Source organism: Pseudorca crassidens, chromosome 10, assembly GCF_039906515.1.
Source record: "Pseudorca crassidens isolate mPseCra1 chromosome 10, mPseCra1.hap1, whole genome shotgun sequence".
Classification (NCBI taxonomy): Eukaryota; Metazoa; Chordata; class Mammalia; order Artiodactyla; family Delphinidae; genus Pseudorca; species Pseudorca crassidens.
Window position 1 is genome coordinate 54830468 of NC_090305.1, and position 25903 is coordinate 54856370.

The 25903-nt window shown below is 44.3% G+C and overlaps 1 protein-coding gene across 1 annotated transcript in view; it reads right to left on the bottom strand.

The window, feature by feature from the left end:
- The window catches only part of GLB1 (galactosidase beta 1), an 86344-nt gene that overhangs the window by 11410 nt on the left and 49031 nt on the right, over window positions 1–25903 (bottom strand). Inside the window, exons 11-15 of the mRNA XM_067753613.1 lie at window positions 17758–17832; window positions 14931–15020; window positions 11501–11614; window positions 9740–9871; window positions 7575–7814 (exon numbers count right to left, since the gene is read on the bottom strand). Coding sequence (XP_067609714.1) covers window positions 7575–7814; window positions 9740–9871; window positions 11501–11614; window positions 14931–15020; window positions 17758–17832 — 651 coding nt within the window. The remainder of the gene's footprint in view (window positions 1–7574; window positions 7815–9739; window positions 9872–11500; window positions 11615–14930; window positions 15021–17757; window positions 17833–25903) is intronic.

Below are 25903 nucleotides of genomic sequence, written 5' to 3' on the forward strand. Positions count from 1 at the left end.
GGGCCTCCTTTGATGATTAGGAAGATAGTGTCTCTTAAGTGCCGAGCAAAACTCCTGGGTCAGTAACTCCTGGGTGTGACACTTCTATGACCTGGCCAAGGCAAAACCCCTTGACCTCAAAAACATCCTATGCTTCTCCATTTCTTCATTTTTAAATTTTTTTAATTAAAAATTTTTTTTTTTTTGGTGGTATGTGGGCCTCTCACCGCTGTGGCCTCTCCTGCTGCGGAGCACAGGCTCCGGATGTGCAGGCCCAGCGGCCATGGCTCACGGGCCCAGCCGCTCCGCGGCACGTGGGATCCTCCCAGACCGGGGCACGAACCCGTGTCCCCTGCATCGGCAGGTGGACTCTCAACCATTGTGCCACCAGGGAGGCCCCATTTCTTCATTTTTGCATCTACTATTCTTTCACCTGAAATTCCCTCCTTGACAAAGCCTCCCATTCCGATGAAGGACCATCCATCCTTCAGGTGTGTTTCAAGCTCCATCTGAGCCCCCTAGCCCTGTTCATAACCCGTGACAGATAATGTTCTCTTTCTACTTTGCATCTCCTGCAGGTTGTTTCTCTTAAGGCACTAAACTGACACCACCTGGTGAGCAATGGTTTGTGCTGGGTCTTCTCATTGGCCTTGGCCCTGTACCCAGAGCGCCAGCCAAGCCCCTCTTCACCAACAGGACCACCCAAGGGCCTACACTCCTCTCACGTGCTTTCTTTCAAGGGACCCAGCAACACAGGCAATTCCCCCTTTCCACCTGAAAGCAGTTACAGAGCAGCCAGGCCCAGGGAGGACACAGAATAAACTGGGCACTTAAAGAAATGCCCCTCGTGAAACTTATGACTCAGTGGGTGAAACCAGGGTGCCAGTCTGAGTGATGAAACGTCACGGAGCTGAGTCCAGGCGGGGCACGAGGTGGATCAAGGGGGACTAAGGGTCTAGGAAGGTTTCAGAGAGGAGTTAATGCCAGTCCTGACGTCGTGAAGACCCGGTGGGCAGAGGGAGGGAATGAAAAAGCGTGAACAGAGGACACCAAGAGGAAAAGGGGGGAAGGACCGGGGGTGGGCAGGGAGCAAGAGAACAGGAACGAGCCTGCTTGTGCTCCAGTGGGAAGATCCGGGGAGGGCTTTGTGTTGTTTCTGGGTCGCAGAGCCCTGGATATCGCTTCTGGGCTGCAACACGAGAGTTGGCAGAGAAGACAGAAAGGCTGACAAAATGCAGCAGGAGAAAGAGAACAGGACCTCGGCTTGGAGGAAAGAGGTGGGAGGGGGATTTGGAGCTTAGACTTCCTCCTAGAGGCCACTGGGCAGGAAGCGAGGGTGGAGGCAGAGAGGTAAGTCTGACAGGAAGCTGAGGAACAAAGGAGCCCCACCTGATAGTGTCAAGGAGGGTGAGTCCTCAGCGGAGGGGGTGGGGAAGAGGAAGGTGGTTTAAGGGGGATGATGAGGGTCATAAAGGCCAGCTGGGGACAGGGAAGAGAGAGGCCCAGGACTGCTGGGCAACTTGGGACCTCCAGAGTTTGGAGAGAGTGAGGGGAACGTGGCCCTGACAAATGTGCCAGAGTGGCTCCCCCAGGGCTGCTCAGTTACTGGTGAACCAGCGGAGGCCAATGGTGGACCCACTCCCAGTGGAGGATGATCAAGGAGACAGAGTGGAAGGGCAAGGGGGTCAGTGCATTGATGGCCCTTAAAAAAATGGTGGTTGGGCTTCCCTGGTGGCGCAGTGGTTAAGAATCCGCCTGCCAATGCAGGGGACGCGGGTTCGAGCCCTGGTCCGGGAAGATCCCACATGCCACGGAGCAACTAAGCCCGTGAGCCACAACTACTGAGCCTGTGTGCCACAGCTACTGAAGCCCACACTCCTAGAGCCTGTGCTCTGCAACAAGAGAAGCCACCGCAGTGAGAAGCCGGCACACTGCAATGAAGAGTAGCCCCCGCTCACCGCAACTAGAGAAAGCCCGTGCACAGCAACAAAGACCCAACACAGCCATAAATAAATAAATTAATTAAAAAAAAAAAAAAAGAAATACAATATGCTTCAGCCATAAACCAAGTCTCAATAAACTTAAGAAGATTTTGCAACCATCACCACAATTTAATTTTGGGACATTTCCATCACCCCAAAAAGAAATCCCATACCCATCTGCAGTCATTCTCTATTCCCACCCTCAGTCGTAGGTGACCATTCACTTACTTTCTGTCTCTACAGATTTGCCTTTTCTGAACCGATTCATGCAAATGGGATCATACAATATGTGGCCTTCGATAGGACAAAACAATAATAGTTTAGTCATTAAGCAAAATCAAGAACCTTTAGTTTGGGACTTCCCTGGTGGTCTAACGGTAAAGAATCCGCCTTACAATGCAGGGGAAGCGGGTTCGATATCTGTCAGGGAACTAAAATCCCACATGCCACAGGGCAAATAAGCCCACGCGCCACAACTACTGAGCTCACTTGCCTCAACTAGAGAGCCTGTGTGCCACAAACTACAGAGCCCACGTGCCTTGGAGCCTGCGCGCCACAACTAGACAGAAGCCCACGTGCAGCAAGGAAGAGCCTGTGCACTGCAACTAAGACCCAACACAAGCCAAAAATAAATTAAAAAATAATAAATAAATTTTAAAAAAATGTTAAAAAAAGGACCTTTGGTTCCTCCTCAAGGGCTATAGATAATATTCTAAGCCATGTCCTGTGAGCTGTCTTATAGATACTGAAATCTCCACCAGGTGGAAGAGGTTAACTACACGAGGACCAGACTGTAGCCATCACATAAGCTGCCACAATTCAGAGAATTGGCCTCAAGGAAATGGTTACAAACCGACCCTGGAGCTGAAGATTAACTGTACTTAAAACAATCAAGATGATGGTGGTCAGACCACCACAGGACCAATTTCAAGACAACTGACAGAGCTGACTGTGCTGTTTCTATATGTAGCCCCCTCCGTCCACCTATAAAAGCTCTTGCCCCCTGATTGTCAGTTGGAGTGTGGGGGAAGTCGGCTTTGGACAGGAGTCTGCCCTCCCCACCACTTGCCAGCCTTGGAAATAAAGTAAACTTTCCTTTCCACCAACCTTGCCTCTTTATTGGCTTTTGAGCAGTGAGCAGCTGGGCCCACCTTTGCTAACAGATTTTGGCTCCCAATGTGAAGCTGCACTCTCACAATATCTGGCTCCTTGGAGTTTTCTCCAGCACAGCTGCCACCATGACGATGCACTGGGATGGCTGCAAGGAGCCCACTGCTCATGGTTCGCTGGCCCTGAGAGGGGGATTTCGGGGTGTTCCTAGCAGCTGCCAAAACCATTTGTTTCGGGGCTCCTCCCTGTTTCTCCCCTGCTCGCCGCTGGCTGCCAACGTACGCTTTTCCTTGGTGGAACAGAAAGATGCCTCTGGACGAGCTGACGAGCTCCAAGACCAAGGTAAGTTCACTGGTGTGCACCTGGGCAAACTTCTCTTTTGAGCATGAGGTGCTATTTGGGCATTTTGCCAATTGGTTCTGACGTGTGTCTGATGTTGAGAACCATATGTGAGCACTGAGTGTCATTTGGGCATTTTGTCAATTGGTTCTGATGTGTGTCTACCATTGAAGACCGTTTGTGTTGGAAAGTGTTTGTTTGGGACTCCGTATTGGGCATTCTCTCAGAGGATCTGTGACAGTTCTGTCTTCTGGTGTGTGAGTGTGTATTCCATTTGTGTCTTTGGTATTCTTGTTGCCTTTTGTAAAATGAGAAATTCAGGTTCAGTTCATTAGAAAGATTTTAGCTATGACACTGTGACTAAATAAAAAGAAAGATGATTTCTTAAAACACCGTGTGGCCACCAACAGTATTCTTCAAACTCCGAAAAAAATTGGTTAAGATGAAATTCTTTTGAAATTCCAAAACTGGTTATTTTTGTATATGTAGTTAGAGAAAGCTAGCTTGATAAATACTTTTTTTTTTTCTCAGAATTCTGACCTTGAGAGAACAAAAATATGCTTAGGAGAAAGTTTGAAGTTAACTCTTAACACATCCTTGAAATACAAACACAGCTCACTTTGCCTGAGACTTCAGCCTTGGGTTAATTAATAGAACTTCAAGCCAAAAAAAAAAAAAAAAAAAGAAAAAAAAAGGAGAGGAAAGAGGACTTAGGTGTATTAAACATACATCTGGTACCACATTAAAGAGAAATTGTGCATGAAAAAAATGTATGTTTTTAGAGGTTATGGAATACGTTCTTAAGTTTGCCAATCAGAAAATGCTGGTATAACAGTTCAATTACTTGTTTCTTAGTTTTATTAAGGTTTTAAAGGGTTAAAAATTGTAATATGTAAAAATGATAAGGGAAACATTTCAGTATGTAAAGCAAGTAGGATGTGTGTTGTTGGCAAGAGAAAATATAAAAAATGGAGATATTTTTGTTTTCTGTTTTTTTTTTCCTTTGGCCATGCCATGTGGCACGCAGGATCTTAGTTCCCCAACCAGGGATCGAACCTATGCCCCCCGCAGTGGAAGTGTGGAGTCCTAATCACTGGACTGCCAGGGAATTCCCTGGAGATATCTTTGTTGAGGGATAAGAGAAGAATAATTTTGTCCTAAAGCTGGTTGCTTCTGGATGGGAAAAAAATAAGGGACAAATTAATATGGATACAGAAAGTATCCTGTTTTTGTAAAAGAAGGTATTTTGAGAAAAGAATTTTGTACGTTGTTAAGATCGATTAAGATTAGATTGAAGTTAATTAGGTAAATGAATTTTGTTATTAACAGTAAGCTGGTACAAGGTGGGAATCTGGTTTTCTCTCTGTTAAGAGAACAAAGTTTTCCTGGAATATTGAGCTGCTTTTGAAAACAGATTGTAAGTTTCTTTATCTATCTAATTTTGAGTTTTCCAGAGGGCCCCTGAGGAAACTCAGAGAGAAATATTGATAAGGAATTTGAAGAATTCTAATGGAAAGCTACTGTTTTTCTTCTAACTATACTTCTGACCCCAATGTTCAGGATGGAAAAAAAAGTTTAATGAAGTTGTCACAGAGTATAACTACTAATGATGTGTATCACTGCTGGCTTTAGGTTTACTGCTTAAAGCACGTGTACAATGTTTGTGTGACGACTGGGTATAACTGACAAAATGTATAGCCTATAAACTGTTTCCCCATCAACAGACTTTTCTGTACTTGTTTGTTATGTCTGATTAGTTTTCCCCCAATGTAGATGACTAGACAAATATATAAACAAAAAGTGGGTCTAGCACTGAGGGACATGAATGGACCCAGAGTAGGCAACTGAGCCACTATGGCAACTGAGCCACTATGGCAACTTGGAAAAATACATTGACTATCAATGTTTTCTATTTACAAGTGAAAGGGGAAAATGATAGAAGAAATTTCACATATTGAGGTATGGGGAAGTCATTCTGTCTTATACCTGATTTAATTTGAACTTCAGGCTAACCAAACAGCCTGTTTATGGCCTATTAAACATACACTGTACATCCACTTTAACCATTAAGGAAAAAAATACATTCAGAGAATAGTACAAAAATACGTTTTGGGGCTTCCCTGGTGGTGCAGTGGTTAAGAATCTGCCTGCCAATGCAGGGGACACAGGTTCGAGCCCTGGTCTGGGAAGATCCCACATGCCGCGGAGCAACTAAGCCCGTGGGTCACAACTACTGAGCCTGTGCTCTGGAGCCTGCAAGCCACAACTACTGAGCCCGCATGCCACAACTACTGAAGCCTGCACGCTTAGAGCCCGTGCTCTGCCACAAGAGAAGCCACCGCAATAAGAAACCTGTGCACCGCAACGAAGAGCAGCCCCCACTTGCTGCAACTAGAGAAAGCCGTGCACAGCAACAAAGAACCAAAGCAGCCAAAAGTAAATAAATAAAATGAATAAATTTATTTAAAAAGCTGATCTTTAAAAAAAAAACATTTTGATTATTATCCTCATTGCAATATGTCTACTAATTTTCAAATGTTTGTCCAGGTACTATGACAAGGCAATCAAAGACAGAGGCAATGTTTTCATAATACAAAATATTGATGCTAAGCTTGGAACACGAAATTATTTCCAACTCTGTGTCCACTCCCCAAATTAGGCAGGGCTAGGCCCCATTTCAGCAGGAAGTAGCCAGAACAGTTGTCACCCCATTCCCTCAAAGATTTGGGGGAAATTGGAACAGAAATGGAACTAAAACCAAGTTCCTCTGCCAAGTTTATGATTAATCTCTCTATCCAAAACTTTATTCCCTTTCTTGTTCTATACCTGTCCCTCATCAAGATTGGGGAGTATCAAAGGAAAGGGAGGATTGAAATGGAGCAGGACCCTATTGTCCTTTCCCACCCCCCCCCCCATGTCCTCCACCTGCCTTTTGTCTTGTAGAAAAACTTTAGCCAAAGGATAGGTTTAATGAGAGAAGTGGGAAAATACAGAAGCAAAGGAAAACAATCAAATAGAACAAAACATTAATAGTTTAGTCATTAAGCAAAGTCAAGGACTTTAATTCCTCCTCAAGGGCTATAGATAATATTCTGAGCCATGTTCTGTGAGCTGTCTTATAGATACTGAAACCCCCACCAGGTGGAAGAAGTTAACTACACGAGGACCAGACTGTAGCCATCACATAAGCTGCCACAATTCAGAGAATTGGCCTCAAGGAAATGGTAACAAACTGACCCTGGAGCTGAAGATTAACTGTACTTAAAACAATCAAGATGAAGGTGGTCAGACCACCGCAGGACCAATTTCAATATGACTGTCAGGCTGACTGTGCTGTTTCTATATGTAGCCCCCTCCGTCCACCTATAAAAGCTCTTGCCTGCCGATTGGGGGCAGGGGGGAGTCAGCCTTTGGGCAGGAGTCTGTCCTCCCCACCCCCAATTGCTGGCAACCAAAATAAAGCAAACTATTCTTTCCACCAAGCTTGCCTCTTTATTTGGCTTTAGAGCAGCAAGCAACTGGACCCACTCTTGGTAACAGTGGCCACTAGATATTTGTTGAACGAATAACTGAGTCATGATAAGGGCATCTAGGATGAAAACAGGACTTGGAAGTGGAGAAGACAATGGTGAAAGAAGACATGCTGATGTCTTCAAAGAATAAAGGAGAGTGAGCAGGCAGTAAAGTGGCCAAGGGAGAGCTGAGGATCGTACAGACAGTGGTGGATGCCCCCAGGGCACAGGGGCACTTTCACACGGAGGTGGGGGTGTTCTGAGAGTATAGAGTTAGGCATGAACAAGAGAAAGCAGGTGCCCCAGATATTCACCCCTTTGCCTGGGCCAGATTTTCTTCAGGATAAAGAAGAAGGGCTCCTCCTAGGCACTTTCCAAGGGGACTATGATTTTTCTTAGAGGAAGGAGGAAGTTTCTAAAGGAAGTTGTCAGTCAATGAAAATGGGGTAGATGGTGTACCTTCATGCTGACCATTGCATCTTCAAAGATCTGCCATGGTCCTGCTCCTGAGAAATGGGTAAACTTCCAAAGAAAACCCTCCACTCTCAGACTCACACAGCATCCCATTAGCAGCTCTTTTTGATTCTCAATCAGAGACTGAAAACCAGATGTCTGAGGCCTGAATTCAAACACTTCCCATGAAGACACATACCTTGGTCCATCCGGAAAACTGGATAAAGGTGTCCTGGGGCAAGTCTGGGATCCCACTGGGAATAGAGAAATTAGCCACATAAAAGGCCGGGAGTGTGTAGTCAGATGGGCTGTGGGCACAGCCGCTGTCATGGCCATCCCAGGTCCCCAGGTGGCTGCGTACTGCATCCTCCATGTCCAGTGGGAAGATCTCCCAGTTGGTGAGGATATTGGAATCAAGAGTCAGGTTAGAAATAAGACCCTGTAAAGGAGAAACAGAGCAATGAGCTGGGGGTGGGGGTGGAGGTTGGCTTGAAGTGACTCTGTGTTCCAGCCCTGAATTCCTGGGAAAAGCAAACTGGGATATGAAACACAAACAGTATATGCAGACTCAAACGGTGTGTACATCAAAGGGACAGATCTGGCTTGAGGTCAGAGCTTTTGATCCCAAATCCCCAATCTTCAGTGTTTGGTTCAGAGACACTGCTAGAATGGAGGAAATGATGGAATTTGAGGATGAGAGAGTGAGTGGAGGGGGGGATGCAAAAGAACATCCAGCCCACTGTAAAAGGATAGAAAGGGCCGTGATGATGATAGGGAGCCTCAGACTCACATTCTGAAGTTGCTCTATTTGTCCAGCAGGGGCAGGGGCCTGGGGTGTCCAAGACACCAGCCACTGCATCGAAGCCTTTGCTCATGGTTTATCTGGCTTTCTCTTCCCAGCCTTTTAAAAAATTAATTAATTATTGGCTGTGTTGGGTCTTCATTGCTGTGCACAGGCTCTCTCTAGTTGCAGGGAGCGGGGGCTACTTTTCATTGTGGTGTGCAGGCTTCTCACTGTGGTGGCTTCTCTTATTGCGAAGCACGGGCTCTAGGTGCACGGGCTTCAGTAGTTGTGGCACGTGGGCTCAGTAGTTGTGGCACATGGGCTCAGTAGTTGTGGCTCGCGGGCTCTAGAGCGCAGGCTCAGCAGTTGTGGTGCACGGGTAAGTTGGTCCACAGCATGTGGGATCTTCCCGGATCAGGGCTCAAACCTGTGTCCTCTGCATTGGCAGGCAGGTTCTTAACCACTGTGCCACCAGGGAAGTCCCTCTTCCCAACCTTTTATGAGGGGAACTTCTCCAACCCAGTGGGATCCCAAATTAGTCCCAGGACACTTCTCAATATCAAGCCTCAATTGTCCAATTAGTAATTCAATAGGCATTAACAAGGCAGCTGGGTGCCAGGTCCTGGGGACTTAGACACCTCATAAGAGTCCCCATCACTCTATAGGTCAGCATGGCCTGTGACAGCCAAGCAGGAAGGCCACTAATTACAGCCTGAGCACAAGGACTGTAACAGGGACATTTCTACTGGAGACAAAAGTGGCCCCTGTATAGCTATTCCCTAAGAGTGTCACTGCCTTGCCTCCGAGGTGTCACCAGGAGGGTCAGGAAATAGCCCCAGACACCTGTCCTCTCCTAGAGTGGGTGGTACCATCATTCCCTCAGTGAAGACTTCCCTCCTCTAGCAGATGGTGAGCTACCCACGGGGTCGTCCATATCTCAACATCCTTGCATCCCCCAAAGCGCCTCACGGAGCATGTGCACAGACTATGAACTGCACAAATGTTTGCTGAATAATGCTCTCAAAATGTACATTAGAAAAATGTATTTGCACTAGACACCTAGGCACAGACTAACCAACAGAAGTGAGAGGCAGTGCACCAAGGGGAAGGTTCTCTGCAATTCAAGAGTTTGTCCTGGTTCATCCACATCCATAAAACAGAGCAGACCGAATGCTAAGCTGGCTTTGTTGGCAAGGGAGGGCCTTTTGCGACCTCAGTGGGTTTTTTAAGCAAAGGAAAAGCATGGTGCAGTGGCTTTCTCCTCCTGTTTCTTACTAAAGGATGACTGAATTCAAACGCAAAGGAAGGCTTCTGTTTGCAAAGCTCAACTTTCTCATCACCTGCAGAGGAAAACAGTTCTTCAAAATAACCCAACTTCTAGGTTGCAAAACAAATCAGGGTAGGTTCACTCATCAAATACGGAAAGGTGGGTGTGCTTTTAAAAATTACTTCTATGTGAACAGGGCTGGAGGTAAAGAGTGTATGTGGGAGAGTTTTTAAATGCATTTACAGAAACTTCCCTAGTGGCTTAGGCACAGGTCAACCTTTGAACCTCACTCCTACAGGGAAGCTACGCCTACCTTAAAATCGTTGATAGAATTGCCGTAGTTCACACGCCCCATGTTCTCCACCAGGAGGTCCAGGGTGGCTCCAGCTTTCCCTGTTATGTTCAGGGTGATCACAATATTTCGCTCAAGGACTCCGTGGGGGACCTGTCAGTTCAATGCCAAATGAGAGTTAACTAGGGTGGGAGGGTCAGCAGAGAGGCAGCCCGCTCAGTTAGTTCAGCACTCGTTTTCCTGCCTGGAAGTGTCACCAGACTTGGGAGGAAATGCTCTGATGGCTCCTTTGCCCAAGTTACTGGCCAGATGCCCACGTTCCAGAAATCACTGCTTTCTACACAAGAAGGTCAGCAGACTCAGCTCCCAGCAAGGAAGGGGCAAGGCTGGTTTCCCTAGCTCTGGGATGTTTTGTTGTGCATCTATTTCTATTTTTAAATTTTGTATTTATTATTATTTTTTATTTTTATCTTATTATTATTTTTTTAATATTTTGGCCCCACTGCACGGCATGTGGGATCTTGGTTCCCTGACCAGGGATCGAACCTGTGCCTGCTGCAGTGGAAGCTCGGAGTCCTAACCACTGGACCACCAGGAAAGTCCTTTATTTTTTATTTTTTAAATTAAATTTTTATTTTGTATTGGGGTGTAGTTGATTTACAACATTGTGTTCGTTTTAGGTGTACAGCAAAGTGGTTCAGTTATACATACAAACGTATGTATTCTTTTTCATATTCTTTTCCCATATAGGTTATAACAGAGTGTTGAGTAGCCCGTGTATGTATTTTTAACAGAAAGGGGATAGAGGCAAAAATTCCAGGGGAAGATTCCTAGTACAGGAACCTCTTCACGTTCTCACAGCAAAAAGGCAGTCACAAAAAGTAGCTTCTAAACAACATGGAGAGAGGAGACAAAATCAGACAAACGAGATAAAATCAGTGAGTTAGGTGGAATAGTCTCACTTCAAAATACCTGACATGATGCATTAACCACAAAGATGAAACAATAAAATGAGGGGAAACAACAGGTATTTTAGCAGCAACATATTCCTAGTTTTGTTAAATGCAAGATTAAAAAAAAAAAATGACCGTAATTCACTAAGACAACCCCCAGATTGAAATTTTAGGAACTGCTGCCAGTATACACATAATGTCTTAGACACTTGCTGCCGCTGAAATTAAAGCCGCGAATGACAACAGAATGGAAATACTTTCATTTAAAATTTTCTGAACAAGTTTTCTTGGTTAGGAAAAATCTCTTCGTGTGTTTTTTTTCACATGATTGTTTCAGTGAGAGGAAGGGAAATCCTAAAATGTTATCTTTACTTTGCTACAAAACCAAAGCCTTTGTGTCTTTTTGCTCTAATTATCAGGAACAAGCCGACAGAATATAATTTCTCATGTAATGAAGACCCACAGTTACATGAGTCATCCGGGGTGTACAAACGGACCCTGCCCTCCAGGAGCAAAGAAGACATGGGTGACACACATGGTCAATCAGAGGGGATGGCCCTGGATTTGGGGCAACCAGGAAGCTTTCCGAGGAGGTGGGGCCTTAAGCACAGTCCTGCGGTTCGGATGGGTGAGGGGGTGTATCTCAGGTAGACAGAGCACAGGTGAGGCTACCTCAGCAAGCAAGGGGCGGAGCTAAGGGGCATCACGAGGAGGGGTAGAGCCTGAGGATGGAAAGGCAGCAACGGCCTTGACTGTCATGTTACCAAGTGCAACCCACAAACCCCCTCTCCCGTGGGGGCAGACCCACAAGTACAGAGAGAATTCTTACCCCATCCACAGAGACGTAGGCCCGATCATGGACGCCATTGAAGGGCGAAGAGAGGGGTGTTGGGTCGCTGCAGTCTTGAGGAAGTGTTGTTCGGTACAGCACAAACCCAAAGTACTGGTTAGAGAAGGATGCAAGAAAAAGACATCACTCTTGCCATTCACGTTAGGAGAACTTGGTCACCCTCGATCTGTGTGAAAGTGACATTTCTAAAACCAGAGGAATGAAATGCTTCCCCAGCCTCGGCAAAAATTCCATCTGAGAGAAGGGAACCGGCTTCATCTTCGGGTCATAGAATAAAACTATCACAGCAGCGAACTGCAAGGAAGCCTGAAGAGTGTTTTGTCAAACGTCACCTCCCCTCCCACAAGAGGGAACTGGGCCCTGGAATGTGTTAAGTGATTTGCCCAGAATCACTCAGGGGGATCCCATCCTATATATCCCAAAGTTATTTCTGTTACCTCAAAAACCAGAACCGCGGGCTTCCCTGGTGGCGCAGTGGTTGAGAGTCCGCCTGCCGATGCAGGGGACACGGGTTCGCGCCCCGGTCTGGGCCGCGGAGCGGCTGGGCCCGTGAGCCATGGCCGCTGAGCCTGCGCGTCCGGAGCCTGTGCTCCGCAACGGGAGAGGCCACAACAGTGAGAGGCCCGCGTACCGCAAAAAAAAAAAAAACAAAAAAACCAGAACCAAAGACAACAACAACAAAAGGCAAATGGCAACAGAATGCTCGGTAAAACATTCTCCAGATCCTTGGGCCAAATCCGCTCTAACATACAAAACAAGAGTCAATCAGAAACTGTTTAAAGTGGAGGCACGAGGGAAACCGACAGGGATGGGGGTGTAACCTGTCGCTAAGTCAGTAAGTACTTTGAGAGCTGGGATCCCTGGTCCGAAAGGAAGGCCCCAACCGTCAGCCTCGGTTCGTGGCTTCCTGCTGTGGCCATTAGCTGGGGGAGGTGGATAAATCCTGAGTCAAGAGATACAAGAGATCTCCTGATACGAGAGAGCCCAAATGGAAATCCAGCAGGGAACAGAGACAAAGTTCCCTACTCCTCGGGCCCCAAAAGAAAGTGCACCCCAAGTAAGTGGAGAGATGCCTTGCAGGAGTGGAAGGAAAACGCTAACACACGTTCCTGTGTTGCAGGAAAGTGCTGAACTCAAGAAATGCTATTGCTGTCGCCAGCCAAACCTTCAAGTGCAAGGATGCCTCCCTCCCAGACTCCAAATCTCCATCTCTCTCTTGTTTTTATCTTTTGAAAGTACCAAAGTGGTGAGTCCTAACTCAGAGGCCGAGGAAGACTTAGCCAGGGGTTTCCAGGAGGGGAGCAGAAGCTGAGATGCTCCCTGCAAAGGCAAAGCTGAGGCCTCTGGGGATGGGGTGGGGGGCAGCTGCAGGGGTACCAGGGCTGCACCCCAATCCCTGCAGCTGTGCCCGCCAAAGGGTTTGCTGGAAATAAATCTTCTATGGGCTTGTCTCAGATCTGAAACAGCCAGGGCCCAGGAGCCCCACCCGATCTGAGAGCACTGCCTTGGCCAAAGATGAGAGAGCAGAAGGGGTCTGAGGAAGAACAAGGGCTGCCGGTGTCTACACGTGAACCTGGGATTCACTTCCCAGGTTCCTACTGCTCTGTGTCGTGTCTTGTCTGATGTGCTCAGACCCTACTAGGTGGAGAAGACAGGTAGATGAAGACGTGGACGTACAGTCAGTGTGTGTTAGAACCAGAGAAAGAACCTACCCAACCCTAATGAAAAAGTGTGGGGTGGGGAGCTTAATTATTCATTTTTATTTATCACAAAGCAGTGCAGTTGGAGTGAAATCACAAGTATAACAATAGTAACTGGAGGCAAAATACGTTAAAGTGAGATCAGATGTGCTATTATTCCCTCGAGAAGGTGATCTCTCCGGGAAGTCAGAAAGGAGGGCCGAGATAACTTTCCATTTCAAAAAACAGGGCTGAGATCCTAAGTGATCAAACTGAACATTGAACCAAAGGCAAATGGGCATGGGCATCCTGAAATGGTGCCCTGAGAAGAACACATCACCGCTGTCACATTTGCGCCAAAAATGTTTCACTGAATCTAACCAGTGAGGGGCCGTATACAAAACTGGGCTGACCTCTTCAGACATGTCCATGTCATGAGAGAAAGAAAAAAAGACTCAGGAACCGTTTCAGATGAAAGAAGACAATGTGTGATCATGAACTGGAAACTGGACTGAAAGAAGACAATGTGTGATCATGAACTGGAAACTGGACTGAAAAAAAGTTGAGCTATAAAGGACACCATTGTAATGACCAGGGCTACCTGACTTTGGAATGTGTATTAGATAATAAGATTGTATCAATGCTCAATTTCTTTCTTTTTTTAAAAATAAATTTATTTATTTATTTATTTAAAAATTTTGGCTGCGTTGGGTCTTCGTTGCTGCACGGGCTTTCTCTAGTTGTGGTGAGCTGGGGCTACTCTCTGTTGCAGTGCGCGGACTTCTCGTTGCGGTGGCTTCTCGTTGCGGAGCACAGGCTCTAGACACACGGGCTCAGTAGTTGTGGCTCACGGGCTTAGTTGCTCCGTGGCACGTGGGATCTTCCCGGACCAGGGCTAGAACCCGTGTCCCCTGCATTGGCAGGCGGATTCTTAACCGCTGTGCCACCAGGGAAGTCCCAATGCTAAATTTCTTAAGGGTGATCATTATTTATGGTCGTGTAGGATAATGTCCTTTTTAAAAATATATGCTGTAATATTTAAAGGTGAAGTGTCATGATGTTGACAACTACCTCAAACTGCTGAAAAAAAAAAGCAGTTGACTGCGTATACACACAGAGAAAGATAAAGCAAGTGAAGTAACTGTTAACACTTGGTGAATCCAGGTGAAAGCTCTACGGGTGTTGTACTATTCTGGCAAGTTTTCCAAAATAAAAAGTTGGGGAAAACTTTTACAATAAAGATGGGGCTGTGGCCTGGAGATTAAACACACACACAGACACACACACACACACGATGTACTGTTCTTGTTCTCTTCAAAAGCAGGAAAAAGAATCTCTAATAACCTAATCTATTAAGAACACAGTCCTTCTACCTTTGAGCTAAGGACAAATAATTGTCTTTTTTGAGTAATAAAATAGTGGTTTCCTCTGATACCTTATACGAAAGATTAATTATGTCCTAAATATACTCAATTTATAGCTTGTACAGAATTATGCTGAAGCAGGTTGAGCTACGACCTATCTGATAATAAGAAATGGGGGGAAAACACAGGAAAGATCAGCTCACCATGTAGTACTTAGAACTAAAGAGAGCGTGGAGATCCATGGTTAATTTATGTGGGGTCTGATTTATCTACTTACCGTTTTGGTCTCTGTGTTCAGAACAGGCAGTGCAGAAAGCACATTTTTGCAAGTAGAAAAAAGGTGAAGCATTACCTTTGAAGGCCTACCTGTTTCACCTGGATAAATGTCAAGGGATAAACGCTTTTTACGGGTCCAGAGGGACACAGAATGTCGAGAGCTTCCTCCACTGTCTTTAACTGAAAAGAAACAAAAGCGGCATTCACTCACTGTCACCCCTCCCTGGTAATCACAGTAGAGAACAACGTCATCGACCAACCCCTAAATAAATTGAAATGGTTCAAATTCTACTTAGTGCTGTCCCCCAGTCACCTTCAATCAATTCCATCTATTCCTTAACTCTGGATGAAAATTAACAGATGATAAACTTAAAAATGGTTTCAAACATACCTATCTGCAAACACAACCTCCTGTATATGAAAGGCCCTTAAAATGCATGAAAACCAAAGCTCCGTAAAGCCTTCCCACCACTCCCAATGAAGTAGCTCCGACTGTGCCCTCCTCTGAATTGGTCTGCAGCATGTTTCCCACGCCTGTATCACTTTCCAGTTGTTTTTACCACTGCTGTCCTTGCTGACCGTCAGCTCCTTAAGGGCAGGGTCTGTACTGAGCTTACCTCCAATGCCAGCACAAGGTAGACACTCAATTCATACTTATGATTGTGTATTCTTGCAGCTCATGGTGTTTATTCTGATGCAATAACAACAATGATAATGGCTATAAGCTCTGGCTGCCTCACCAAACTCCAAGGGAGAGACATCACTTTACCCGCATACCTCACTGAATCCTCACAACACCGGGAAAAGCAGGCATTATGGTCCCCTTTTAGTAAAGAAGAAATGGGGCTCAGAGCAGCTCACTTGAATCAAGGCGCAGACAGGATTTGCAGTTAGGTTTGGCTCCAAACCCAGGGCTTTCCCTAATACGATACTGGTCAGGAATTTTTTTTTTTTTTTTGCGGTACGCAGGCCTCTCACTGTTGTGGCCTCTCCCGTTGTGGAGCACAGGCTCTGGGCGCGCAGGCTCAGCGGCCGTGGCTCAAGGACCCAGCCGCTCCGCAGCATGTGGGATCTTCCCAGACCGGGGCACAAACCCACGTCCCCTGCATCGACAGGCGGACTCTCAACCACTGCGCCACCAGGGAAGGCCTCGTCAGGAATCCATCAATTCAGCTGAGTGGGTGCTCTCCCACTTGGACAACTAAAGGAACTCAACTCATGGTGAAAGCTTTTATCCTATATAACTATGTTCTACTTAAACTTCATTTAGTTATATGCCGATTTGCTATCTTCAATTGTATATATTTAGTTTCTGGTCTCACAATTTTCCTTCCTGGTAAATAAAATGTGCTCTGGTGCTAAGGTAGCTATGTTTTAGCAATGTTGTTGTTTGAAACATTTGCAGTTATTTTCTGTTGCATAAAAATAAAATTTTCACAGCTCTGTAAAGACATAAACTGGGACTTCCCTGGTGGCACAGTGGTTAAGAATCACCTGCCACGGGCTTCCCTGGTGGCGCAGTGGTTGAGAGTCCACCTGCCGATGCAGGGGACACGGGTTCGTGCCCCAGTCTGGGAAGATCCCACGTGCTGCAGAGCGGTTAGGCCCGTGAGCCATGGCCGCTGAGCCTGCGCGTCCGGAGCCTGTGCTCTGCAACGGGAGAGGCCACAACAGTGAGAGGCCCGCGTACCTCAAAAAAAAAAAAAAGAATCGCCTGCTAATGCAGGGGACACAGGTCTGATCCCTGGTCCGGGAAGATCCCACATGCCGCAGAGCAACTAAGCCCATGCGCCACAACTACTGAAGCCCATGCACCCTAGAGCCCGTGCTCCGCAACAAGAGAAGCCACCACAATGAGAAGGTCATGCTCCGCAACGAAGAGTAGCCCCTGCTCGTCACAACTAGAGAAAGCTCACGCGCATCAATGAAGACCCAGCACAGCCAAAAATTAAAAAAATTTTTAAAAAGACTCAAACCAACCCTTTCCTTAAGTAGTAGTAGCAATGAAGAAGTAGAAGATACTCCCTTTACAAGTGTGATTAAAGTTTGCTTAATCTAAAGCAAGATTCCTATCAGGCAGAGAGACCACATTCTTTGTAGATCATAACACACCTATCCGACACTATGTGGAAAATGTTACAAGAGCTCAACCAACCAATGATACATCAAAGGGCTTCATGAATGGAAAAATTATACAATCATGTTTGGTATTTTGCTTAAAGATAAAAACTTATGATGCTATTTTAGAATTATCAAGATTCTTAAGAAATATGTAACTTTTTTTTCCTTGTGAGTTAACCCATGTAGGAGTTAGGGATTATCAGAGGGGAAAACCTGAAGACACAGATGGTCAAAACAAATTGATTTGGGCTACGTCACTCCTATCAAATGAAACCTCGCTTCTTTGTCTCTTTCCCTAGAATAAAATGGTCTTCACTCATATTTATGATTCATTTCTAGCTTTCCCCCCTGATGTCCCAATTACCATATAAGCCACAAGCCACGAGGACATAATTTTGAGATGGAGGGGAGTGTATAATTGAGGGTTAATGCCTGTGCCTTTTGAGAACCCCCTTTGAGAAAGGTGAATTATAGAAAAGAACATCACCAGCCATAACAATAAGGTGCACGTTATTCCCACAAGGGCTCCTAGTACTGCTTTTGACATGGATAATGGAACCAAAATGATCTAAGAATGCCCGCTCGTGCCCCATGTGCTCACCCTGTCAACATGCACACAGAGTCTCTCACCTCCCGTGTCCCTGTTTTCCCAGAAACATCATCCACCCCATCAGTCTCACAGAAAACAAGTTCACAGAAAAATAACGAACCGATTCCCCAGCATAACACTTTCACTCACGATTGCTGAATTCCACTTCCTCACTCTCAATGTTTCTGTCATTTTGTTTTTCCTTACCTTTTTCAGACCAACTTTTCCATATGCAAACTTCGGTGTGGATGGAGGGATAGGGCCTTCCGGTACTTTTTCAAACTATAAACCAGAGTGGAAAAAGACAGAAAAGAAAAACAGCTGTTAAACTCTCAGAAACATATCTATACAATTCATGTTTCAAAAGGAGGGTCAAAGAGTCAAACAACAGTGCCAGTGATTTTTGGAAAGGCAAAGGAACCAAAAACTCTCCCCAAAACAGAATCTAAGTGTATATCTTTGTCTGTTCTTTAAGCTCCAGGAATCATTCAAATAATTATAGAACAAAAGACTTCAAACCGAAAGCAAAAACAAGTAGAGAGAATAAAGGTGACAGCAGAAGATTGAAGTGGAGGAGAAAAGGAAAAAGGTACATGGTAAAACGGACTCTGAAGGGAGGGAGTTTACAGTAGGAAAAGATGGTATTTGCAGATTAAATCTCATTGGTAGATTAAAGTTTTGTGCCAATGTTAAATTTGCTGTGGTTATATAAGAGCATATTCCTGCCTATTCTTACAAAATACACACTCAAGTATTTAGGTGTAAAGGGTCCTGATGTCTGCAACCCTCCAGAGGTTTAGGGAACACACGGGCTTGGCGAGGGGCAAATGAAGACGCAAATAGAGTGAAATGTTGACAGGGGTGAATCTGGGTGTGGAATATACAAGTGTTCTTTGTAATATTCTTAGTCTTGAAACTTTTCTGTAAGCTTGAAATTATTTTTCAATAAAAAATTTAGAAAATAAAAATATTTTATTTTCTAAATAAAATATTAAATATGTACACACACAGAGTCACACACACAATTTATATTAACATCAGAAGGTATGGGTGTAATTCCCAGGTCTTAAAAACGTCTATGTCCATCTGGAATCTCCAAGTAGGTTGTATTATGATCTGTCAGGATCCTTACAGTTCTTTCTTTCCTCCTTTCTCCCTTCCTTCCTTCCTTCCTTCTTCTCTCTTGCTCTCTCTGCTTCCCTTTTTAAAAGTAATAAAAAAGAAGAGGATAAAACACTGCTATAGTAAAAAGCGATAGTCTCCTGACTCACTATTCTCTTAGTTCTGTTCTTCAGAGGAAACCATTTTAAAATCATTTAATTCTTCCAATTTTTTGCTTCTTTTAGTCTCTAAATAATATACTCATCTGCTATTTCTTGTTCAATCAATTTAAAGCATGATTGTTGATTTCTTTAATACATGGGATTTAGCTCAGCTGTACTCTTCTGGGTATCTCCCTTTCTTACCAATGTGGTTATACCATTTTCACTTTCTCTACTGGTTAAATTTGTAGCTTTAAATAATATCATATACTTATATCTCAGTTCTAACCAACTAAGACATTCCTTGTGTCCACACATTTAAAGATAAGGCTATTTGCACGCTTTGCTGAGCTCTCCTCTCCACTCCCACCTCCAAACCATCAACTTTACTTTTTACATTGTCAAGGTTAAAGGTCTAGTCTATAGCCATAAGTCCTCCCTTCAAGTGTACATTGACTCTAAATTAAAAATCAGGGCTTCCCTGGCGGTGCAGTGTTAAGAATCCGCCTGCCAATGCAGGGGACACGGGTTCAAGCCCTGGTCCAGGAAGATCCCACATGCCGCGGAGCAACTAAGCCCATGTGCCACAACTACTGAGCCTGTGCTCTAGAGCCCGCGAGCCACAACTACTGAGCCCATGGGCCACAACTACTGAAGCCCTCGCACCTAGAGCCTGTGCTCTGAAACAAGAGAAGCCACCTTAATGAGAGGCCTGTGCACCACAACAAAGAGTAGCCCCCACTCGCTGCAACTAAAAAGAAAGCCTGCATGTAGCAACGAAGACCCAACACAGCCAAAAAAAAAAAAAATCACCAATGCTCACATTATTACAATTATATAAATATTGCTCTCTGCACAGCTAAGTGGCGGATATGTACTGGGATGGCATGTTCTCTCTCCTTGTAGATGATTTTTTTGTCTTCTTTTCCCTGGGGTTTCTAATTGCTTTCTTTTTTCTTGTCTGCCGTTAGGTTAACACCTCTTTAGGTTGTTCCAAATTTCCAGAGATGGTATCAAGTTTCTCCCACCACTCTTTCCCCCCCCTAGAAAACTTCCTACTGGAACCCTCAGTCTTCCTGCTCCAAGGCTTGACAGTCAAGGATTTTTTTTAAACTTTTATATTTTATTTATTTATTTATTGTCCCGCTGCATGGCTTGTGGTATCTTGATTCCCTGACCAGGGATTGAACCTGGGCCCACAGCAGTGAAAGCGCCGAGTCCTAACCACTGGACCACCAGCAAATTCCCTGAGAGTCCAGGATTCACCTTCATTATTCTTCTGGCTTTTCCCTCCTGTTTCTAGACTCTCATGACTTCCTCATTTCACTAGAGAAATCTCAAGTAACTTCCTAAGGACTGGTACATGGGAGGTAAACTTCCTGAATCTTTGCAATGTCTGAATATGTCACATTTAATTAATAATTTGGATGAGTATAGAATTCTATATTGAAAATCATTTTCCCTTAGAATGACAAGGGTACTGTTCTGTGTCCTCACCTGCTGTGGCTCATGCCAGGCTCATTCCTGAGAAAGGTGACCAGCTTTTTCTCTCTAGAAGCTTGTAGGCTGTTTATCCTCGATGTCTTACATTTTTATAAGGATGTGTCTGGATACATATATTTTTTACATTCATTATGCTAGGCAACTCAGATATCCTTTTCTGTTTTGGAAAAAAATTCTGTACTGTTTCTTTGATGTTTTCTTTTTCTCCATTTTTTTCCCCTTCCTTGTAAGTAACCTGCACATCCTAGATTCTTCCTCTGTATGTCTCATATATTCTCTCTTGTTTCCATCTCTGTCTTCTGGTTCTAATTTCTAGGATATCATTTTTAATTTCCAATAACTTTTTCTTGGTCTCCTTTATCCAAGTATCCTGTTCTTATTTTATGAATGCAATATCTTCTCAAATCTCTCTAAAGGATATAAATTTGAGAAAGTTTGCTTTGTTTTGTTTAAGATCTCTCCTGTCTCCTGAATTCTCTGTTGCCTTTAGGGTTATTTTTCTGTTTATTTCATCTTGGTCTTTCTCTTTCCCTTTGCAGGTTTTACGGATGTGCTCAAACGTCTGGCCATCATCCTTCGTTGTCTATTCATATTTAACGGTAATGCAGATGAATGCGCTAGCATTTGCACACTCAGCTTCTCTCTGCCAGTCTTGCTCTGGGTACAGGAGCCAGGCTTGTGCAGTTGGGAGCTTTGTTTTAGGGTGACTTGGCAGGGAGTCAGACATAATATATGGGGTCTTTGCTCTGGGGCTGTTTTTTTTTTTTTTTTTTTTTCAAAAAAAAAAATCCTCTGATTTTCTAACTGATAGAAAGATGCTTCCCTGATGGATAGTCTATTTCAAAGTGGGGTGAAGAAATGAAGGACATGACAGGAACTATGTAGAGTTTCATTAGCCGTCCCATTTTCAGCTTTCATTTTCATCCTTTTCATTTCCATGCCTGCATTTCCAGGGCCCTGGCTCTCCAGGGTTCTTTAGGGCCGATCTCTCCCTGTTCCCTGTTCCTATAACCAACTCCCTTTCCATCATCACTGGGAACCTAGATTTTCTCATCCTACTTCTTCAGTCACCATTGCTCCACCTATTTTTGTTTCCCAGAAATCCGCTGAAATCTCTCATGCATGGACAGCTCCCCTCTTGTTGGCTTCATCAGAAAAAAAAAAAAAATCCTTTTTTATCATTTTGGAAGGGAGAAGAGACAAATATGTAGACAGACAGCCATCATGAACTGGGAACCCTTTGTAGTTCTAATATTCTATGAGTCTATATTTCTGTGAAAAATTTTTTGAAAGATCATATTAAAAATGATCTTCATGACTCATAGTAACACGAACGTGAGGCCAGAGTTACTGCTAATCTTAGAGTGAGATGTAAGATCTCTCTTCCCAGCTTTCCCTGAAGTCTAGACCATATTCTTTCTTCTTTGTAAGCTGACCCACTCCATTCCCCCCCACCCCCATTCTGGTCAGTAAAATAAGTAAACACAAATCCACAGAGGAGACCTGACAGCTGTACAATTCGTTTTCTGAGGTCCCCTATTCACTGCACATGGGAGTGACCATGGCACATCTAACTCCTGAGCCAGGACTGCAATCCCTCTACCACATTGGAAGAAAGAGTCACCGCACAGACACCTTTATTCAACCTACATTCAGCCAGTTCTCTCATCTTATTTACTACTCACAAAGACCTTCATAGCTTGTTATTATATTTCCTTTTTAGAGCTGAGACTGAGGAACTTGCTCAAGATTTTAAAGAGGGCAAGGGAGGGAGCTGGGACTTTGACTCCAAGTCTAGTGTTGTTTCTACAGCTCCATCTTGACTCCTTTTTTGCTGAACAATAATAGAGTAGAAAGTGTCTTACCCCATAATTCCAAAACCAAAAAATCCCACAAAACCTTCTCTCTTCTAGTTTTCCTCCTACACCCCCTCCCCACTTAAGCACACATAAAGATAGGACGTAATTTTGTAATTTGCTACTGCCACTTACCAAAAGCACTTTTTTTTTTTTTTGGCGGTACGCGGGCCTCTCGCTGTTGTGGCCTCTCCCGTTGCGGAGCACAGGCTCCGGACGCGCAGGCTCAGCGGCCAAGGCTCACGGGCCCAGCCGCTCCGCGGCATGTGGGATCCTCCTAGACCGGAGCACGAACCCGTGTCCCTTGCATCGGCAGGCGGACCCCCAACCACTGCGCCACCAGGGAAAGCCCTATATGATTCTTAATATAGTGTATGCCAAAGCTTTCACCAAATGTCTATACTTGTTTATGTCTTTTGCCCAATTATCTAATTGGATCTTGAATTTTTAATCAGTGGTATGAGCTCATTATATTCTCATTATTAAGCCTCCATGTGACTATTCCACTTGCCACAATCTTCTGTCTTTAAAAAAAAAATTATAGTGAATTTTCATTGATTATCATACAGCAAAATTCTAATCTTCTGTCCAACTAATTAATATGTCAGAAAAGAAATAGACAAATATGCCAAAATATTATACTTCTGAACCTTTATTTCTCCATAGTAATCTGTACTTTAATCATAGTTTTAAGAGCAGTCATAAATACTGCTTCTTATCCTACCTGTTTAGATGGACCAATTCAACATGGGAAGCAGCTCTTTTCCCAGTGTAATCCAATAGATTCAATGGTGACCAATTTTTCTTTTCCCAAGATCTCTAATGTTTTCATTCATTCATCTAACAAGCTCTTAGGAAGTACTTTGGGAAATTCCCTGGCCAGAGTTTAGGACTCCATGCTTTTACTGCCAGGGCCCGGGTTCAGTCCCTGGTCAGGGAACTAAGATCCCACAAGCCGTGGCAAAAAAAAGGAAAGTACTTTGTGTCCGGTTCTACACTTGGTACTAAGGATAATAACAGCCCCTAGTCCAGAGTGAGAATGTATAAACAAGTTATATTAGCAAACTAGGAGAAGTTGTGTCTTCAAGATTTCCACAGTATAATGTGGTGACAGAAAACAAAGTGTGACTAAATCTTTAGAGAGATGAATCAAAGACAAACCCCAGAGAAGGTAAAGAAATGTGTCCTCATTTTCCAGATGGATAAGGGCAGAGGGACCAGTTTGTGCAGAGGCCAGGAGCTGTAAACTGCACCTCCTGTAAAATTCTAGAATTTTATGTACCTTCATTTTAAGGCTAGAGACTCACATATAAGAAAGTGAGAACTGAATAGCACAGGGAACTATATTCAATATCTTGTAATAACCTATAATAGAAAAGAATCGTAAAAAGAATGAAAAAGTACTGAATCACTTTGCTGTACACCCCGAACCTGACACAACATTGTAAATTAACCACACTTCAATATTTTTAAAGTGGTACCAAAAAAAAAGGGGGAGAATTGAAAGATGAGGCTTGATGAAAACAGGGGCAGAGTCATGGAAGGCATCCTGACCAGATCAGCATTTCAGAGAAACCACTCTGGAAGACAGACTAGAAAAGCCAGGTCTGTAGGAAATGAATAGACTAATGCCACAAGAGTACAGGTGACGCTTTAAAAGACTATCTATTTGGATTAGCAGATGCAAACTATTATATATAGGAAGGATAAACAACAAGGTCCTACTGTATAGCACAGGGAACTATATTCAATATCTTGTGATAAACCGTAATGGAAAAGAATATGAAAAAGAATATATATATATATGTACAACCGAGTCACTTCTGCTGTAGCAGAAATTAACACAACGTTGTAAATCAACTATACTTCAATAAATTTTTTTAAAAAAGACTAACATTCATTAAGTAATATTCACATCGAAATCCTTAATTATCAGACGTAAACACTGTGTCCACCAGCAACATGGATCATCAAGAGACAGCTGTGTCTACCCATTGAGCTAATGTCATTCCAGCCATAAACCAAGAAGGGCTATCAATCAGCCAGTGTAGACTGGTCCTGGGTCAAGTTTCAAACTTCATTAAGCTTCTGAGGTACTGAAAATCACTATGGCCATTCTCTCATGTCCAGTCCCCGCCCAGCTTCACTACCACCCTCATGGAATTCTGAGATCCCCTCCAGTCATCAAGGTCCTCAACTACAACTTAATTTCTGCAGAATGACCCATCTTCAGAAAGTCAGCTGGACTCATCTTTGATGGAATCCCTATAAAGAATTGGAACAAAACTCTTTAAAAAATCGGTCTGAAATTCATTCAAAAGCATACAAAAATAAACTCACCACTGCCCCTCTCAGGAATTGCTACCAAGGAGGAGGTCGCTACCCTATAGTATTACGCTTCATCCTCGAGGTCAAGGTGTTAACCACGTCTGGTTGAGTTTTACCCACACCAAAGAGAATACATTTAAAAATGCAAATGTCACGAACTTTGTCACGCCTTGAAGAGTCCTGTGTAAGGGCTGCCTGGAGTCTTCACCGCTGAGCACAAGCTTATGCAGTCTGCTGGGAAATTCCCATCTCTGGGAGTCCATGTCAGTGAAAGAGACTGTCCATCTCCACCCAGCTTACTCTTGAGATGAACTAAAGAAGAGACCCATTCGACTTTTTAAGTCTTTGGTGAAGGAAAGAGGCAGGAAGAGCTATATATGGGAGTATTTATGATCCCATTTCTTTTCCTCGATGCAGACAAATACTTTGAATACCATCTAACAAACCATCGAAGTGAACATCTACAAAGGCTCATAAGAAAGAGCTCACTTTTAAAGTCGTTCATTTCTCTCTTCCAAACCTGAAATATCAAAAAAGAGAAGTGGGGAAAGATGACCACATCTTAAGCTGCAGTGTATCATAAGCTACTGAATTACATTAATTTCTGAAGACTCTGTCTCCTTCATGGGTTCATTTTACTGTGGCCACTGGTTAAATGCTTGGGATCCTCTGGGTTTGTCTTTTGCTTGGCCCGCTGCCCTTCTCACTCAGCTTCTGCGTGCAATCTCAACCTCTCCTGGACTTCAGCCTCCACCTCCACAATGAGTGCAGAATCCGTGCCAAACGGATTCTTCCTGGAGCTTCTCATTCTTAAGTGAGGTGCTTGCCAGACAGACACCTCCACCTGGATGTCCTCAGAGGCATCCTGAGCTCAACTTGCTTTTCCCTCCCCCTTCCCACCTGTGCCTTCTCTGCAACCCTCAATGTTAGCTGCTGACCCCAATACCAATCTAGCTATCCAACCAAGGTTGTAACCTGGACAAATCAATGACTCCTCATTCTTCCTCACACCGGCATTCAGCCAGTTGCCAAATTCCACCAGTTTTACCTCCTGAATATTTTTCAAATCAACTGCTTCCTCTCCACTCCCCGTTGGCCCTGCCATCATCTAACTCCTAGGTTACTGCAGCAGCTGCTGAACTCATCTTCTGCATTCAGAAGTGCCCCAAGGGAGGGTCCTAGCAGTGCGTTCTCATGGTCATAGGTTTTTGTAAAATTTGCAGAAGTAATGCAATTTAACCACAAAAGGCTAAGACCCTCGCCTCTTTCTGCTCCAGCTTTCCTGTGTTAAACATCCTCTTGGGTCAGGAGGCTTTAGAGTGGCTACAGGCATCTTTGAGATTCAACCAAAGGAGAGCTGAGGTGGGGATTTATTTAATTTGGGCACAGAATATATTTACAAGG